The sequence below is a fragment of the Alligator mississippiensis genome, chromosome 7, assembly GCF_030867095.1.
Source record: "Alligator mississippiensis isolate rAllMis1 chromosome 7, rAllMis1, whole genome shotgun sequence".
Lineage (NCBI taxonomy): Eukaryota > Metazoa > Chordata > Crocodylia > Alligatoridae > Alligator > Alligator mississippiensis.
In genome coordinates, this window is record NC_081830.1 from 66,840,704 (window position 1) to 66,856,669 (window position 15,966).

Genomic DNA, 15,966 nt, shown 5'->3' on the forward strand with positions numbered 1-15,966 from the left:
TACAATTTATAAATAATGTTAGAAATGTAACATTTACCAAAAATTTCCACATTTGAATGCATTTTAACAAAGCCCTGTGATACACAAAATAACATTTTCTGCACTTCCTTTTTTAAACTGATCTTTTACTGAAAAGATGGTCAAAAGATGCGAGTAGGAGGCAAAGGGGGTTGTTCCTATAGTTATTCAGTAATTCATTTACTTACCATGTCATTTTTCCTCTTATCCAGCATTTTGTTACTGTTGGGCTGCAACAAAATGTGGAAGCTGTTACTTCACTGAGTAAGAATCTGCATAAATTCATGCTGTGAACATGTGATCAGCTCTTTTAGGAGCAGAAATAGGTGCTTACTCTTTCCTACATAATTTATTTGATCATCTTCTCTCGATGCCATTACTTCTCCATATAAATTTCTCCCTACAAAAAACCCCATACATTGTACACACACTGACTGGTTCACACAGTATCCATAATAAAATTTAGTGAAACCTATGCATTTTCTTAATATAAATTCAGACACTAAAGGACATAAAATAGAAGCAGTGTTCTAGCTGACTTCTATTGGCTTATGAAAGTATAAGGTGTTGTAGTCCAAGGAATACAGGAATTTAAGTATTCCTGTCTATGAAGATCCCATATTAAGAATATTTTATTTTAATCACAGCTCTACTGAAGAATACACTTCACTTATACTATCCAGTCATCTCCCTTCATTATAATAGAGGTACATTCTTCATGGTTTCTATTAAAATCATCTTGAAGACAGGGAAGCCAATATCTGAACATATTGTAAAGATTTGAAATTCTGATTGTATATATCAATCACTGGTTGAGTTATGTACATCAAGAATCTACACAAGATTATAAGAGTATACCAACAATATTTAAGCTGGTCATATTTTAAACAGCGTATAAAATGTCCAAGTTTATTTTGAATATTCAAGAAGGTGCGCTATATCTAACAACAGAAGCAGAATGTCAGGTCTGTAACAGAAGCTACTTGTCCACATATTAATTAACCACTTTATTCACGGTCAATTGACACCACAGTTGGTTTTATTGATTTTGGAATTAGCTGTATCTTATTTTTGTTTGGGGAATGTTTCTGCCTCTAGCATAAAATCTATCATTTCCTGACTGTTAACTCACGTTTTTCTGAATGAATGTTTTGAGTTTTGTTTCCACGGAAGTTCTTTGTTTTTGTTTTTCTTTTTAATCCTTTTCTCTAAAGAGTTTCTTTCCTGCGCAGCCTGATTTTACACGTTCTTGTGTGACACTCTTAACAGCCCAAACGGCTTTAAATGTTTGACTTATGCTCCGCAGCAGCGGACGACCCTCTAATTCTCTCCCAACTCTTTCAAGGGAAGACGGCTGACTTCCTCTGCCTGGCTGTTTAGCATTGTCAAGTGCTCGAGGTTCTTTAAAACAAACACGCTTGGTATCTTTTTCCAACTGTTTGCAATTTATGATGTCAACTGATTGGGGAAGCGAGCCCGTGTCACCGAAGCCAGAAAGACATTGCAGAGCTCCGGCTAGTCCTGCAGCCCAAGCGCTGCGCTGCCAGGGAGGAATAAATGTTTCCATGTGAGGGGCTAGAGCGAGTAGGGGACTGCACGAAACGTGCTTCCCGTCTTCTGCTTCCAGCCCAGCAGGCTCCCACGGGTTTGCCAAGCCTTGGGCCATGTTTCGCCAGCGTGCTCCAGCCTTCCCGTCCCCACTGCCGGGCTCTAGGGCAGGGTGGCACCTGGCCCCGGCGCTGGGAGGCTTGGGGCAGGACGGGGGGCCTCCCCCAGCCCCTCTGCTCCCGGCCGGGGCTGCTCTCCCGGGCCCGCCTCTCACTGCCCAGCGCTGCTGGGTCTGGACACGTGCTGGGAGCGCGGCCGGAGCAGCAGCAGGGGCGCAGGGAAGGGGCAGGAGGCCTGCAGCCGGGGCGCGGAGGGCTCCGGGCGTGCATTGCTGGGGGCCCCCTCGGCCCGGGTTTCCTGCGGCAGGGGGAAGCGCCCCCCGGAGCTGAACCCCCGGCCCCGAGCCCAGGACCTTGGCACGAGGGTGACGGCCACTCGCCCCCTGCCGCCCCAAGGGGCTGTGGAGCGCTTGCCGGGACAGCGCCGGCTGCTCCCTGGGGAGCCGAGGAGCTGCAGCCGTCCTGCGCCTCCCCGAGCCTGCCTCTGCCACTGCCTCCAGGGAGCGGCGATCCGCTCCGGGGAATCTGGTAGTCGCGTGGGGCTGCTTTGTTTAGCCATGGGAAACCGCTGCATGCACCAGGCTCTCTTTTTCTTTTTCCTTTTTTTTTTTTTTTTTTTTTGATCATTTGGCTTATATTGGTGGGTTGCAGGTGGGACTGTCTTGTCCGCGGAGCTGGCTGCCTCTACTGCCACCGCTCCCAACAGCTCCCTTGGCGCTGGAAGCAACGGGGCGTCTGAACTCGTTAATTGAATTATTATCCCGGTCACCCCCATTGACTAAACCTGCGCTGCCACGTCCGGCGTCTGCGCCCGGCCACTGGAGAGCTCCGGCCCCGCTGCCCCCCGGCCTGCACGGCGTGTCCTGCCAACAGCTTCAGGGGGCTGCTAAGAAACTGCCCAAGCAGCCCTCCCCTGGAAGACCCTGGCTACAAAAACAAGATGTGTTGCCCCAAAGGGCAAATTTTCAGTGCGTCTTAATTGGAAAAGGTTTGGACTTGCTGCACTTTCCTCAACCTGAGGCAGCTTCACAGAATTTGTAGACAAAATCGCTATCTGATTTTCAGCGCTTTCTATATATAAGCCAGATTCAAACGAAGCACCAGGTTGATGAAGCTGAGCTTCTCCAAAACTAATTTAGAAGTGGTAACAAAAGATACATAGGGTTGAACCATCTTTCACCATTGTACTGGGCAGAAGAGCTCACCTTTGCATTTTATAAGCAGCAGAAAGAAACATGCAGGCTCTACAAAAGGTATGAACACAGAAAGGAAGAATGTCACTGATGATTTAATATGAACAGTACCAGCAAGTGACGGGCACCCGTCAGTTAAAACGTTTACCTTTTTCATTCAATAGATCGCAAAGTGTCTTATATTTTGTAACTTGGCACTTATTAAAATTTGTGACTTTAAAATCGATTAAGAAAGGTGAAGCAAACCTGAGTGAAACAAAATATATCGAACCAACAGCAAATGTAATGAAATAACAGCATTTTTTCGAGTTTTTTTTCTTTAAATAACTTAAAATACACTAGAAAAAATATGGTAAATATAAATAATTTTGTTTTCATGGAGAACAAATAGTTACAAAGCCCGTCCATAACAACGTTCACTTAGAAGAGCTTTCCCTCTTTCTTGGCAAAAGAGCATTAAAAGTCATGAGGGTCTGATGGCAAACTGGGATAGAAATCACCCCCTTCAAGATACCCCCGATTAAATAGCTATCTGTCTTTCAAATTAAAAGAAATCACAAGATTACGTGAATAGATACACCTTTATGAGATAAAATGTAAATGTCTGACAGTCAACTATCAATTCACAAGTTATAGCCAAAATAAACTTTGTTCGTGTTTATCAACATATTTTACATGTACCTAGTACTTATGATTGGAATTTGCCATTATAGAAGGTGGTGGTTTTGGAATTAAATACAAGGTTTGTCCTGAGAACATCAGAGAGCCAGCAAAAGAGAAAGAAGTAACTCCTCTAGTCTCATGCTTTCTGCTCCCTTCTATTTCAGGGATGGGACGGCAAAGGGCCAACAAAGATTGAAGAGTGGAAAGGTAGTGCTTGATCCCTCTCTCTCTTTCTTTCTCTCTCTCTCTCTTTTTCCCTCCAAAATTAAAAGAAAAATAAAACAGCCACATTGGTTTGTTTTTGTTTTTCTACTAAAGATGAGGGTGAAGTGCAAGTGAATCAAAGGGACGCCATCAATGAAATACAAATACATGCAACCCGGAATTCTGCTGGAAGAAGTATCCCGGACAGTTTTCCCGTTAGAAATTCGCAGAGAAATCATTGTCTTTTTATTTTCTTTTTTCTTGTTCTTCTTCTTTTCTTGTCGCCATTTCCAGACGTGGTTGTTAAACTCAAGTATCTGATGCAACGTGAAAGGAGGCCCGCCTCTCTTATCAAATTTCTTGTATTAAAGTGAACTTCGCAGAAAAAGGTCAGTTTCAAAACCTGTGAACTTCCCAGCTGCGTTTCTATTTCATCTAATTCTTTAAATAAGTATATATCTTCCTTCAGTTCCTCGTCTCTCTCTTTTTCTCCATTAGAAAAAAAAAACCCAAACCCTTTAAAAGTTGCTTCTTTTTTTTTAATTTATTTGTCTCCCCCTCATCTCCATGTCCTGGAATAAGGTTTATTTCTCTTCCTCTTTCTGAAGGTATAAAGCACCTCACCGTGGTTTTGTTCCTGTCCTTTATGTACGCGGGGTTTTGTTCGGCTTGCCTTGCCCCTGTGCTGGGCAGCTGGGCCGCGTCCCCCCGCGTGTCTGTGTGCGCGCGCCTGTGTGTGTTTTGTTTTAACGTCTCTGCTCTCGGCAGCCTGGCTCCGCGTGTGTTTCGCATTAAGTCAAAGCTCGCCGGCTCGTGAGTAGGACTCTGCCCATGGAGTCATTAGCCTTTCGCTTGTTTGCCGGGCTGTTTTTGTGTTGTGATCCTCCGGATGGTGCGAGTTGCAGGGTCCCCAGGAGGTGATCGCGGAGGAGGAGGAGGAGGAGGAGGAGGAGGAAGGGAGGGGGAGGCGGAGGAGGAGTCACAGCCCCAAAGCAGCCGCGTGCTTTTTGGCTTTCAGTCTGAGGTCGGCGATGCTGGAGTTCTTGCTGGTGGTCTTGGCCGCCGCCGCCGCAGCCACCACCGAGGCGGCCGAGGCGGACTCGGCGGCCAGCGTGGCCAGGGGCAGGCCGAAGGGCGGCGCGGGGAACATCATGTAGGGCGCGTGGGCGGCCAGGTGCGGGTGCAGGTGGTGATGCGCGTGGGCCACGGCGCTGTCCAGCTGCAGCTGGGCCTGAACCTGAAAGGACAAGGGCGTCACGTTGCAATGACTATCCTAAAGGTGTAACGAGAACAGAAACAGAGCATTAACACGGCCCGGGGGCAGCTCCCCCTGCAAAGCGAGCGGGTCTCCCGGGGCTGGGGGCTGCGTGGGCGGCCTCCACCCGCGCGGCTTCCTGCAGGCGCGGTGCCCAGGGGCGCCTGGCTCCCCCTCCCCCCGGCCGAGCTGGGGGCTCCCGGGTGCTGCGCGCGCAAGCCGGGCCCGGGCAGCGCCGCTCTGCGCGCGCAAGGCCTCCGCGGTGCCCTTCCCAACCCCGGGGCGCTCGGTCCTGGCGGCGGGCGCTGGTACTTGCCTGCTGGAAGGGCATCCTCAGCGCGCCCACGTTGACGTACGGAGCGACCCGGCACGCCTCGAACTGGCTGGCGGCGCCGATGAGCACCCCTGCAAGCAGCAGCGACAGGCAGGCATCAGTGGCAGTGCGGGGAGCATGCTCCAGGCCCGCACGCGGACATTTCCCGCTTCCCTGCTCCCACTTGCAGCCGAGTTTGATGCCACTGATCACCCGTAGGTCAGGTGTGTTCACGGTTGTCTTTCAACCCCCCACCCACTTCCTCCTCCCACGCCGCTTTCATGTGAGGACATGCGTCCTATCCCGGCCCATAGCTGCTCCTCGACCGGGGGGATCCGCACCCCGACACGTCTCTCTAACCTCCTCCTCTTCTCTGACACGGACCTACCTTTATGAAGTTGATTCTCTTGTTTTCTGCACTTCGCTCTTCTGTTTTGAAACCAAACCTGAAAGAAACAAGAAATACATCCACAGATGTATGAGCTACTACGATACAAAAAATACACCCCTCCCCCAAAATAAAGCACAGTTGTGTGCGATACACAATAGCCATCACTGCAACTAGGCCGGTTGATTTGTGCTGGGCAGCCCACATGTATCAGTGGAGAGACTGGAAGAAGGAGCTGAAATAGTAAATATATAGAAAATCAACATTTGCAGCCGGTGCCGGCTGGTCCTTGATACATTTCTCTTAGCCCTGGTTTCATCTTTCACATTCGAGTCCCCAAAGACTTAAATCGCTCCCTGATATCTAATACTAACTTGTGATAATGGGTTTAGATGTTTGCACTGTAAGACCTGAGAAGAATGTGCTCATTAATACCCTGTAATATTAATTAGCTTTATCTTCAAGAAAAAACTAAACACCAAAGCTTTTAATGACTCACTTTTGGGGGGTAATTACTGTCATAAAAGCTTCACTACAAAGAAGTTTAGAATTTCTCTGTTCCTCAGTGCAGTGGAGTGTAACACAGAAGCGGAATAATTGTCTCATTATTATGATAATCTAATTTGCTTCTCTAGAAAAGGCTGCACGTTAGACAGGACCGTACTTTTAATATTGGAAACTGAACTGTTGGAACAAAATTTCCAGAGTAAAGTTTTACTTTCTTAAAAAAGAGAGAGAGGAAGAGAGGCAGTGTTTGAAACATTTCAGCCTGTCAAGGGAGACCGCTACATTGCATATCTGAAGCCACATTTACCAAGCACTCTTTCCACAAAACAATTGCTTTTTTTTTAAAGTCCTACTTTGAGAGACACATATTAATACGGATTCCCCCCACTCTGTCTTTACTTTGCTCGAGGAAACTCTGCCCAACGCTCTCACTCATTCCCAGCCTTGCATTTCAAACCTACAGTCCATAATTTACAGATTAGTGTAGATGCAAAGTAAAATATTATTGCCAAGCGTTTTCCGGAATGATTTAAAGGAAACGGGTTTAATCTATGTAAATCTCTAAAAGTTATTATGCACCCTGCGATTTGGCATAATAGGAGTGCGGATCATGTGCTGCAGTGGTATTCTTTGTGAAGCAAACAGCCATCAGAAGGAAGCATCTTTATATGTTTCATAGAGAAGTTGGAGCTGAGCAACTTATTGTGGGATTTTTTTCCCTTCCTTCAAGATTTGTTCAGCATAAATAGGTGGCTGTCTCAAAGGAAAAAACAGAAAAGCACAGCAGAGTAAAAGGGAATGCTCTTTTTGTGAGGCTGTGATGACAAAAGCTGCTTATTATTACTTTTTGGTTCAACGTGACTGCTCTGTTTATGTCCTTATCCTATTACAAGATGCAGGGAAACCCCATAAGAATTGTGCGCATAGTTTGGTGCAGATGGTGGCCTGCAAGCACAAAGATGGAGAGGGAGGATCTGTTACAGCAATACTTTCGAACAGCTGCAGATGTTTGGGGCCTAAAACTACTCCATGTGTTCAAACAAATAATGACCATCATTTTCTCTTATTTTATTATTAGAACGGAAATACACTGGAACAGTTACATTTGTTCCCATTTGAAAAGTAACCCTCCTGTCTATCTGGGCAAACCTCCTCCACTACTATGAAAGAGGTAAGTAATGGGAAAGAGCAGACGAGCTGATTTGCTAAACCTTGGGAGAGCAGACTGGAATTAAACGTCGAGGTAATTAAAGGGGGTGGGGAGAATTTGGGTTTCTCAGTCAAAAGAACGTTTTAAATCACTTTTTCCCATTAGAGATGTTATTTTTAATAAACCCGAACAGAGCCAGCTCGTGTACTTTTGCAGCCACTCTGCTGCTTCCCCAAAGATTTAAGAACCACCGGTAAAAACCCTGACTGTAAATATCTGCACTTAGCAGTTACTAATTTAGTTTATAGTCAGTACATCTATAAACGTAATTGGTACATCCGCCTGGGAAGCCCGGAGCCAGGAGCAGACTGTAGGACTAACAGTTCACAGGCACAAAATATCCGCTGTAATTCTTACAGTCAGTCAAAGCAGAAGCGTTATTTAACATGCTTATAAACGGCTGGCATGCAGGGAAGGGAGTTCAACCACGATTAAACTGGTTAGAGAGATGCTGGGTGCAAATCGGCCCAGGGCTGAGAATGTGTGTTAAAAAAATAAGATCAGGGACGCAATCCAGGAGGGGCTGACAGAATTTGGGGTTGAACATCTTGTCACCCTGTGTGGCAGACGCAGGCACACACACACGTTGCAGCAGTAATCGGTGCCCTACCTGCACTCTGGCCTCGGACAAGCCCAGCCTCTGGCTCAGCTCCTCTCGCATGAAGGCGTCCGGGTAGTGGGTCTCATCGAACAGCCTCTCCAGCTCGTTCAGCTGCTCCAGAGTAAAATTGGTCCGGCTTCTCCGCTGTTTGATTTTAGTCTGCCCTTCGTCTTCCATGGCTTTCGCATCCTCCTTGCGATCCTTCAGCTCTGGGGAGACTAAGCAGGAAACGCAGCAATCAAACTAACCAACCAAGCAACCTGGCCCTGGGACTTGGCCAGGGCAGCTTTTAGGACGAGAAGGTGCCTGGGCTGGGGGAGAGGGAGGGGGGGATCAATGGCAAAGCTAAAGGTCACGTCTCCACACTGATGATCGCCAACCACGTTTTCACCCGAGGTTTCCTCCCATCCCGAAAGGGCTGTTGGGGAAGCTCTCGCCCCCCTGTCAGCTGTGCTGGCCCGTGCCAGGTTCCCCTGGCAGAAAGAGACCACAGCGAGCCTCCCTTCGCATCAGCCACACGCGTTCAGAGCCCGGCCTTGACCCTGCGGCTGCTCGAAGCTGCGCCAGCGATTTCTAGCCTAATTCCTGCGCCCTCAGCATCACTCGAGCACATCTTTGGCTTTTCTCTCCAAGGCCCAATAAGGCCGCCGGGGCCCCGGGCGCTGTCTGCCCTCAGCTGCCGGGCTCCCGCGGGGCTGGAGGCTGAGAAGGAGCCTCCTCCATCCTCTCCTCGGGGCTGCCCAGCGCAGCCTCCCGCCACGACCTGTCATTACGGGCTGAAACCCAGAAGGGAAGTCAGGGGGCCGCGAGCTCTGGCCGATCCAACCCCTTGCACATCCCAGCAACAGGTGGACGCGGGTCCAGGCGGCATCCGGGGCGCTTCGTGCCTTTGGTGCTCTCGTGCTTAATAAAGCCTGCTGGAGCCTTTTTCAGTGGACAGCCCCGGGTCGCTGGGGGGGAGGGGGGGCTTTCAGTGCTTTTATTTGTATGATTTAATTAGGTGGCAAGCGGGCCCTCCCGGAGAGCCGCAGGCACCGCTGCACGATGTTATTGCTCTACCTCCCTGCCACTTGCCGCCTGCTGCTGCTCCCGGCTCCAGGGCTCCGGCCGGGGATTTGATTTGCGCATCTGCAGGGCAGGATTTGCTTAGTGAGCTCGCAGCTCTCGCTACCTCGCTGCTCGCTCCCAGCATTTGCTTAGCAAATCAGTTCCGGAAGAGGGGTCGGCTGGAGCTGGGATCCAGGCAGAAAGACTTCTCTGAACAGCAGCAGCTCGGAAATACCCGCTCCGCGGCTATCACATCCTCCCCCCGCCCCCAGGCAAGCGTTCAAATGGAGCAGCAATCTCCAGCGCCCTTTGAATAAGCAAACGCCTTCCCTGCCCGGCGCTCTCCGGCAGCCGGGGCTCGCGGACAGGCAGGTCAGTCCGGGCCGCAGCGCTGCCAGGCGGGCAAGGGCCCGCCTGTGCCCCGCTCGCCGCCCGATCCGCTCCGCGCCGCGCCGCGCCGCGCTCGCCCGCCTCGAGCGCGGATCACAGGCGGCGTCGGACGCCCCTCGCCCTGCCGCTCTCCGGCGGGGAGGCAGCGCCGCGCCCTGTCAAACTTTTCCCCGTCCGGGGGCTGCAGCCGCAAACGCTGCACGCGGCTTTTGTTCCCTGCTCAGCGGCTGCCCGGCCCGGCCCCGAGACCCCGTCGGGCTTCCCTGGCAGCGCCCCCGGGCGCTCCTGCCCCTCCGCCGCCAGTGCCAGGCTGGCACGTGGCCGCCAGGTGCTGCAGCCCGGCCGGAGCAGCGCGAGGAGCCGGCGGGGCCCGGGGAAGTTCCCGGGGCAGCGGAGCCGGGGAGAGGCACTGTGCGCCCGGCCGGCCCGGCTCTGCTCCCGCCGCCAGGGCTGCAGCCGGCGCCGCTGCTGCTCCGGGAACTTTCCCCCGTGCCTGAGCAGCCGCCTCCCGCCGCCCCAGCCCTCGGCCCCAGCCACCGGCAGGGAGGGAGGGGACCGCGGTGCCCGGCGGGTGCCTTTACCCTCGCTGAGTTTGGGAGTGCCCGTGTCCCTGGCTCTGTCGGCGGCGCCCATGTCCAGCTCCCTGCCTGGGGACCGCGCTCCGCCTCCTCCTCCGCCGCCGCCTCCCGCCCGGACCGCCGGGCTGCTCACGTCTTCCCGGCCCGGCTCGGCGGAGCCGCCCGACTCCTTGCCTGCTCTGACAGGGCCACTCTCCAGAACCTCCCTGTACGTGATCAGCTCCTTCTTCTCTTTCACTTTCTGATCAAACGACTTGGAGACAAAAGCTGTAAGTTCTTCCATCGCCGCAGCTCAGGCGCCTTGCCCTGCTTTTTTCCTCTTGCTGTTCCAAAGCCCCCAGTAATAACACATCAATGGGGCGAGGAGGAGGGGAGGGGGCGCGCCGCAACGGGGCCGGAGTGAAATGGGAGCTGATGGCTTCCCAGCCGGAGCGATCTTGTTGAATGTGAAGATCTTTGACAATTCTTCCCGCTAAGAGTTCAGATCTGATCGCGATGTTGCTATTGAAGTCGCACTATTTATACTTTGCAAAGCCTGCCCCTTGTTCTCAGCAAATTACCTCCCCTTGGAACTCTGAATGAACCCCCTTCTCCCGCAGCAGCCCCGCACCGCCGAGCCGACAGAGACAGACAGAGAGATCACTAGTCCTCCAGGTTTCAGATCATTGTGGCCAGGGGTTGCTCTCGGCCATTAATCCAGGATTGACAAGAATCCCTAATTAATTTAATTAGGCGTGGATCTTGCGCTAGTGTCCTGAGTTAGTTAAACACAGGGGAGATGGGCAGGATCTGCAGGGGAGTGGCCAAAATGAAAAATGACAAGTCTGCTCGGAGAGAGAACAAGGAACGGGGAGCGCTTCCTACAAATGTCTTATTTACCCAGCAGCCAGTCCTAGTCCTGCAGGTAACAGCGTCCGAGGGAAGACCCGGCTCTTCCCGCAGACCAGGGCTGCTTTGGTCGGTTACTGTGTGCAGGGGAGAATGAGAGCGAGGGATGCAGGGACAGCGAGCGAGCGGCGTGTTAATTTTGAAGGTTACATTATTGTATGACTCTGAGCTTGCTTTGTCGAGACATTTCCCGAGCAGATGTTTACTGACGTGCCACATTTAAAAGTGTGCTTGTGCAGCTGGAACCTGGCGATGCTCGATGTACTTCCACTCACGAAGTAATCTCTCCCCATGCTGTTCACAGCATCTTGACATTAGATTATTATTGTTTCCTTGCACAATCTCTTCCCCTTCCCCCTCCCCCCTCCCCAGGAACACAATTAGTTACTTTCCTATCAGGAATCGGCTGCCTCTGGTCTAAATTTGGTTGCAGTTCAGATGCGTTTTGTTTACCCCACGGGGTCAATAGGGAAAGCATCCTCTGCGTACAGTGACTTTTATACATTTTTTTTTTTTGGTCTCAGCGTTCAAGCAAACACTAAAATTGCCCATTTGGGGGAAGCTCTTCTGCTACTGCATTTTGCTGCTCTTGGTTTTGAAGAGAATTCTTCCATAATACAGGAGGAAATATCGTGTTCCAGTGTAAATATTTAATTGTGATGCGAGTAATGCAATCGGAAATTTGCAAGTGATAGGACGTTTAATGATTCCGTGTAAACATTAACACGTTGATTAAGTGGCTGGAAAGGTGGGAAAGTTCTTCCTGAAATAGTGGCACAAAAACACTAAGTAAAATAAAGACGTAGTTGAGGATGACAAATATAATCGTGTCATTAACATTTTCTAACGTGGCAAATTGAGGCATCAGATTAGACTGGATTACAGTATTTCTTGCTAATATTGCCTTCCTTTTGTTGTTGAAATCCCATTAAGGTAGTTTTTTTATTGACAGGCTATTTAAGATTCAGCTATTTTACACCTTTGGTAGAATTCTAATAAATTATTCAAAATTGTTTAACTCTTGCTTATGTATTGATTTTTCATTTGACCTCTGGAAAGACGACTTTACATAAAAGAGTGTTTATTTACTATAACAGGTACAGTATTTAGAATTTAATTACCGTTTCTTCAGATCCAATTATGCGTGTTTTGGACACAATAGGCAGCACTGTACTTGCACTCCGTTTTAGCAGTTTGAAGACAAAACAAATCAAGCCATCATTTCGCCTATTGCAATGAGGCTATTTCCAGCTTTGTCTATTCGAGCTGACAGTTTTGATACTGCAAAGTAGTGGACTTCTAGAGAACAACGGAAACCTCAGCAGTTCTATCAACTTTTAAAAGATATGGGCAGATTGTGATCACTGATCTAGTTAGATGAATTTACAATTATTCTGGACTACAAAAACGTTAATATGACACAGGGAGTCCAAAAAAAATAACGCCTTTAAGATAAGTCACTTTAAGCCTTCTTCGTGGGAACATATTTCTTTTACTTCCACAGTTTTTCTTCCCAATTCCCGACACTCCAACTTGACTAACAACCCACATGTATAAAACGGAAGAAAATTAATAATTTTGAATACCTAGCAGTCTCCCAACGTAGAGGTCAGCTCTCGGTTTACAACAGACAACGATCTGTTTTGTAAATAATTTGGGTAAATGAGAATGTGGAGCAGGTTCCTGAATGTCTGCTTCGGAAGGTTATTTAAAACCCTCTCTGAACCCGGAATCGCGAGTTGTTATTTAGGTTAGTATGATAATCAAGCCAAGGAAATATTAAACTCCTATGCAAATATTTAGATTTTTAAAAAATGAAGACGATATCTATTAGTGTAGAAAGGTTGACTTCCCCTTTCCTGCCTAAATAAGGGTACTCAGCGCGTTAAGCATTGTCATGTGGGAGAATATAATGAAAAAGAAGCAAGGTGCTTGTCCTAATACAACTCGAGTCTGCAAGTGGCTAATGCCAGGAAGTTTTAAAGTGCGAAAAAGGGGAAAAATCCAAGTAAATATGAAATAGAGAATAATGGAAAGCAAGTCCCCCCCCCTTCCCCTTCCCCTCATAAACTGGAAGAGACACGAGCATCTTTTTTAGTAGGACCTACCGAGTGAACTGTTTTATTTTATCTCAGCTGCCTGCGAATAATTGCAGATCGTGTAAAGCAGACAGGTTTGGGACTTAGCCCCTCTGCCTCTCACCCCCCACCCAGAAGCGACCCAAACCAAAGCAAACCGGCCACTCTCCTCCAGCACCTCAGGTGCTTTGTCTTTGCAGCAAAGAGGGGAAATGGATTTTTCTGCCAGGGGAAAAAAAATGTCGATGTAGTATGAATTCCAGGAAATATTGAGCCTCTTTAATTACTTTTGGCTTAAATGAAAAACTATAAATTTTATTCTCTTCCCCCCCATCCTCCTTCCAACAGTCCCCTCTCCTCCTCCCCAGCCGAAATAGTGCCTTTAACCGAGAAACTAATTTGCACCCACCCTCAGCAGCCCATCACCTCCAGGGGAAGGAGAAACGCAGCGTTTTAAAGCAATTTGCAAATAAATCATTGCAATTTTAATCATAGTGTACCCTATAGAGACAGAGCCCTGTGATTTATTCCAGCATTTTTGGCTAAAGAAGGGACATTAATTTTACCACTCGTGGCTGGATTGGAAAAAAAAAGAACCCTCACGCGGGCCCAGGGCGCATCCATTAATTAATATTTTGTTTGTGTGATGACAATTAGGACGATCCGGGCCAGCCTCCGCGGAGAGACATGTAGACGCGGCGATCGATGCCTTCGGCGCTCCTGAGCGCCGCTCTCTGCCTGGCCGGGTGGATGAGCTCCGGGATAGCTTGGCTCTGCCTGGCTGCGGCACCAGGAAGGCGCTGAGCTCAAACCCGGGCCGCGGCGGCCCCGGAGCGGCCTGTGCCGGCGCCGCACGCAGGTAACGGGCCGGGGGGGTCTCCCGGGCGCTCCCGGCACTCGCGGCCTGCTCCTCCACGCGCCGCCAGGGCCCCCCAGCCCCGCCCGCGGGTGCACGTGCGTGTGCGTGTCTGCCTGCGTGCGCGCCCGGGCAGGTATGTGCTCCTGTGTGTGCTCACACCTGCGTGTGCGTGTGGTCCCACGCGCGCGCCTCCCCGCAGTGGGTCTCGGGCAGGTCCCGGCGCTCTCCGCAGGCCCCGGGCTCCCCCTCACCGCCCGCGGAAACCAGGACACCGCCCCGGCCCCCGCCTCTCTGCTCTCCCCAGGCACTCAGGGACTCAGACTACGGCCCCCCGGGGCTGGGCTTTGGGAAGCCAATGCGGGAAGGTTGCGCAGCAGACACCTTCCCTCCTGTCCTGTCCTGTCAGGTGTCGGTGGGTTTGTCACTGGAAACCGCCGGAGCCTGGCGCCGGGGGCGACACCGTCAGGAGTTTGCCTTCTGCAGCTCTAGAGTTTTTTTTCCTCCCCCGGTTATGTGGCAGGGTCGTGTATCGGTATCTGGTGTGGGAACTTCTGCCCGTTGCATGTGTCTTGATCCATGTTTCAGGGGTGTGGGTTGTAGCCGCGTTGGTCTCAGGCCCCGGGCTGACGAGGTTCTTTGGGTAAATCTGATATTTTTTATTAGACCAACTTATAGTGGGGAAAAATTCTTCCTAGTCAGCTTTTGGGCACAAACGTGTCTGTACTTGAAAGATAGCAAAGAAGAAATTTTCCAATTATTTGAGTTGGTCTAATAAAAGATATCGGGTTTGCCCGAAGACCCTTATCTGGCTTGATCCATGGGGATTTCGGGGCGTCTGTGCAACTTTCTGCAGGTGAGCACCTGAGGTGAGCTGGCTGCATGCATTGGCTTATTTTCCAAGGTTTTACGGATGAAAAACCTGGGTAAAAGCTTGGAAACTAAGTGTACATGGATTTAATGAAAAACCTATGTAAGAGAGACGTGCCAGTTTAAATATTGGGCATATGTGAGTTTCTCCCAATATGTTAAGATCCTTATATAGTCCTGCCTGTATGCACTTGTACATGTGTACACACAGTAATACATCCTCTGTTCTACTTCTGCCAACTCTTTGCTGACGTTTGGATCTAAAGGACTGAACTTAATTTTTATATAGACTATATTTGTCACACGTGAGCCACTATTTACATTTAAGAATAGTTTGCCTGTGACTTCTAATCAAGTTATTAAAAAATAACTTTCTGGAAAAAATAAGGGAACACTAGCCATAGAGTGGGTAAGAGGGCAGATATGTTTGAACTGATAAATAAAAATGAAATATCTTTGGTTCAGACCAGTATTATAGAAGAATACCTTGGTGTGTTTTCCCACTCCTTTGAAGCAAAGCATGTAAAATAAAGATTACATTTCAGTGAAAACTCTTTCTCACATAGCAATTAAGCCCCACACTGATACAAGCCTAGATTGTTTTTAGCTATTTTTTGTGCCAAAAAAGTTTGTCCTCTGTGTGTGTGGGGTAAACTTTTAGATATAGCACTAATTAGCCTTAAGTGATGAAAAAGTTTCTTTTCTGTGAGATGTGGTTCCTACGTAGTAATCTGGGATATAGATAGAATCATAAATAATTGCATTTTAAAACAGTGGTTTAAAATATGTTTTTGTTTTGTTTACCTGGTAAGTGCAGGATTTTGTGTGTTTTTTGTTCCAGTTGATGCCAAAACAAACTCCAGAAGCTAAGTTACACTTTCTTGCTTTGCTTTTAGCTGTTTCTGTTATGTGAACTTGGGAGAGAGAGAAGAGACATGGAAAACTCAGCAAGCTTAGGAGCTTCTATTTGTTTATTCAAACTTCAACTTCAAGATGGGCTTTAAAAATGGTTGGCTAAACAAATAGTATAAAACACACAACTTTTAATAATTAGAAATATAAATCTGTCCAAGCTCGCCCTAATCCATATAAACCCATAGCCAAGAAGTTATGGTACTGCTGACCTCTGTCTAAACTCTCAGTGTGGTTTTCTTTCAAATTACTTTAAAATGGATTTGTAACCTTTAAACCAATGTAAAGCATTTGGCATTTTGTTTTGTTATTCAGAATAGCAAAGGAA

At 48.9% G+C, this 15,966-nt stretch overlaps 2 protein-coding genes across 3 annotated transcripts in view; one reads left to right on the plus strand and one right to left on the minus strand.

Moving 5' to 3' along the window:
* Positions 1 to 2,954: 2,954 nt before the first annotated feature.
* SHOX2 (SHOX homeobox 2) lies at positions 2,955 to 10,923 on the minus strand. 2 transcript variants are annotated; one of them, XM_019491801.2, is made up of 5 exons: positions 10,038 to 10,923; positions 8,029 to 8,237; positions 5,702 to 5,759; positions 5,317 to 5,405; positions 2,955 to 4,982 (listed from the first exon to the last, which is right to left on the minus strand). In XM_019491801.2, the coding sequence occupies exons 1-5, from the start codon at positions 10,315 to 10,317 to the stop codon at positions 4,725 to 4,727; spliced, it is 894 nt and encodes a 297-aa protein (XP_019347346.1). In that variant the 5' UTR covers positions 10,318 to 10,923; the 3' UTR covers positions 2,955 to 4,724. The 2 variants fall into 2 exon arrangements, with proteins under 2 accessions (XP_019347346.1, XP_006276924.1); XM_006276862.4 differs by having other exon boundaries at positions 2,955 to 5,018.
* RSRC1 (arginine and serine rich coiled-coil 1) overlaps positions 10,231 to 15,966 on the plus strand; it is a 323,306-nt gene continuing 317,570 nt past the window's right edge. Inside the window, exon 1 of the mRNA XM_006276863.4 lies at positions 10,231 to 10,303. The gene's annotated coding sequence lies outside the window, so the exon portion shown is untranslated. The remainder of the gene's footprint in view (positions 10,304 to 15,966) is intronic.